This window comes from Penaeus vannamei, chromosome 23 (genome assembly GCF_042767895.1).
Source record: "Penaeus vannamei isolate JL-2024 chromosome 23, ASM4276789v1, whole genome shotgun sequence".
In the NCBI taxonomy this organism is placed as follows: Eukaryota; Metazoa; Arthropoda; class Malacostraca; order Decapoda; family Penaeidae; genus Penaeus; species Penaeus vannamei.
The window spans coordinates 2886099-2888598 of record NC_091571.1 but is presented as its reverse complement, the minus strand read 5'-3'; the positions used below and the strand labels follow the sequence as shown (position 1 = coordinate 2888598).

The 2500-nt window shown below is 67.5% G+C and overlaps 1 protein-coding gene across 1 annotated transcript in view; it reads right to left on the bottom strand.

Annotated features, from left to right (window-relative positions):
* Positions 1–788: 788 nt before the first annotated feature.
* The window catches only part of LOC138866035 (uncharacterized), a 5062-nt gene continuing 3350 nt past the window's right edge, over positions 789–2500 (bottom strand). Inside the window, exon 2 of the mRNA XM_070137572.1 lies at positions 789–1424. Within this exon, the coding sequence (XP_069993673.1) occupies positions 789–1424 (636 nt within the window). The remainder of the gene's footprint in view (positions 1425–2500) is intronic.

The window sequence follows — 2500 nt, the reverse complement described above, 5'->3', positions numbered from 1 at the left end:
CTTCCCTCCTCCCTCCCTTCCTTCTCCCTCCCTCCCTTCCTTCCCTCCTCCCTTCCTTCCCTCCCTTCCTCCCTCCCTTCCTTCCCTCCCCTCCCTCCCGCCCTCCTTCCCTCCTTCCCTCCCTCCTTCCTTCCCTCCCTCCCTCCCTCCTTCCCTCCTTCCCTCCCTCCTTCCTTCCCTCCCTCCCTCCCTCCCTCCTTCCTTCCCTCCCTCCCCCCCTCCTTCCCTCCTTCCCTCCCTCCTTCCCTCCCTCCCTCGCACGCTGCAACCTCGGCGACCAAGGCGGGTTCGGTCCCAGAGACGGATAAGGAAACGCAGAAACAGTGTGATGAGGACACGCAACGAGAGCTAACTGATCCTCGCTCCGGCCTGGTTGTGGAGGGAAGAGAGAGGATGGAGGAAGAGGGAGGGAGAAGGTCGAGGAGGAAGGAGGAGGAAGGAGGGAGAAAGAGGAGAAGGATGGAGGAGGATTTTTTTTTTTTAAAGGAAAAAAGAAAAACAGGAAGGTTTCTCTTCTCGCTACACAGGGGGTTGGTTGTGAGCGGACGGGGAGGCAGGAGGAGGAGGAGGAGGAGAGGGAGGAGGAGGAGGAGGAGAGGAAGGAAGAGGGTGAGGAATAGGAACTGGACCGGGGGAGGATGCCGAAGGTCAGAGTGGAAGGTCTATAGGATGCCGATAGCCTTGCGGAGGACCCTGGTTTCACCTCCCTGGGCCCGCTCGTTCCCTCGACGCCGCATCCTGCTCCTCCTCTCTCGAGAGATCAGGGAGCTGCCTCTCAGAGTAGGAAGTTAACGCCATGTAAGGCTCGCCGCGTCCAGGGGCTCGTGGGTGAACAGCTTTCTGAGGCCTTGAGAAATCGCACGAGTAGGAGCCGCGCCAGTAACCGGGAGGAGCCACGTCGTCCCGGGGTCTAGGCTGTCCGTTCCCCCGGGAGACGTCAGCGCCGCCTCTCGGGGGGGTCGGAAGGTCCTCGGGGGGGATCGGGAGGTCCTCGGGGGATCAGGAGGTCCTCGGGGGGTCGGGAGGGTCCTCGGGGATCGGGAGGTCCTCGGGGGATCGGGAGGTCCTCGGGGGGATGGGGAGGGTCCTCGGGGGGGTCGGGAGGTCCTCGGGGGGATCGGGAGGTCCTCGGGGGTCGGAAGGTCCTCAGGGGGTAGGGATGTCCTCGGGGGGTCGGAAGGTCCTCGGGAGGTAGGGAGGTCCTCGGGGGGTCGGAAGGTCCTCAGGGGGTAGGGAGGTCCTCGGGGGATCGGGAGGTCCTCAGGGGGGTTCGGGAGGTCCTCAGAGGGGATCGGGAGGGTCCTCAGGGGGATCAGGAGGTCCTCGGGGGATCGGAAGGTCCTCAGGGGGGATCGGGAGGTCCTCAGGGGGGATCGGAAGGTCCTCGGGCGGGATCGGAAGGTCCTCGGGGGGATCAGGAGGTCCTCAGGGAGGGATCGGGGGGATCAGGGAGGTCCTCGGGGGTCGGAAGGTCTTCGGGGGGTAGGGAGGTCCTCAGGGGGTCGGAAGGTCCTCGGGGGTCGGAAGGTCCTCGGGGGGATCGGGAGGTCCTCGGGGGGGGTTCGGGAGGTCCTCAGGGGATCAGGAGGTCCTCGGGGGGGTCGGAAGGTCCTCGGGGGGGTCAGGGAGGTCCTCGGGGGGGGGGGGGGGGGGGGGGGGGGTAGGGAGGTCCTCGGGGGGATCGGGAGGTCCTCGGGGGGATCGGGAGGTCCTCGGGAGGGATCGGGGGGATCAGGAGGTCCTCGAGGGGGTCGGAAGGTCTTCAGGGGGGTAGGGAGGTCCTCGGGGGTAGGGGAGGTCCTCGGGGTCGGAAGGTCCTCAGGGGTAGGGAGGTCCTCAGGGGGGATCGGGAGGTCCTCGGGGGGGGATCGGGAGGTCCTCGGGGGGATCGGGAGGTCCTCAGGGGGATCAGGAGGTCCTCGGGGGGATCAGGGAGGTCCTCGGGGGGATCGGGAGGTCCTCAGGGGGGATCGGGAGGTCCTCGGGGGGGGGTCGGAAGGTCCTCGGGGGGATCAGGGAGGTCCTCGGGGGGATCGGGAGGTCCTCGGGGGGATCGGGAGGTCCTCGGGGGGATCAGGGAGGTCCTCGGGGGATCGGAAGGTCCTCGGGGGGATCGGGAGGTCCTCGTGGGGGATCGGGGAGGTCCTCGGGGGTCGGGAGGGGGTCCTCGTGGGGGATCGGGAGGTCCTCAGGGGGATCGGAAGGTCCTCGGGGGGATCAGGGAGGTCCTCGGGGGGATCGGGAGGTCCTCGTGGGGGATCGGGAGGTCCTCGTGGGGGATCGGGAGGTCCTCGTGGGGGATCGGGAGGTCCTCGTGGGGGATCGGGAGGTCCTCGGGGGGGATCGGGAGGTCCTCGGGGGCGCCGTGGGCTGACTCGATAGCTGGGAGACGATAGCCTGCCCCGAGGTAGTCCAGGGCGCAGCGCTACCTGGGGGAGGAGACAGGAATCCACATGATAAGAGAAAGAGAGACAGAGACAGACAGAGAGAGAGAGAGGGA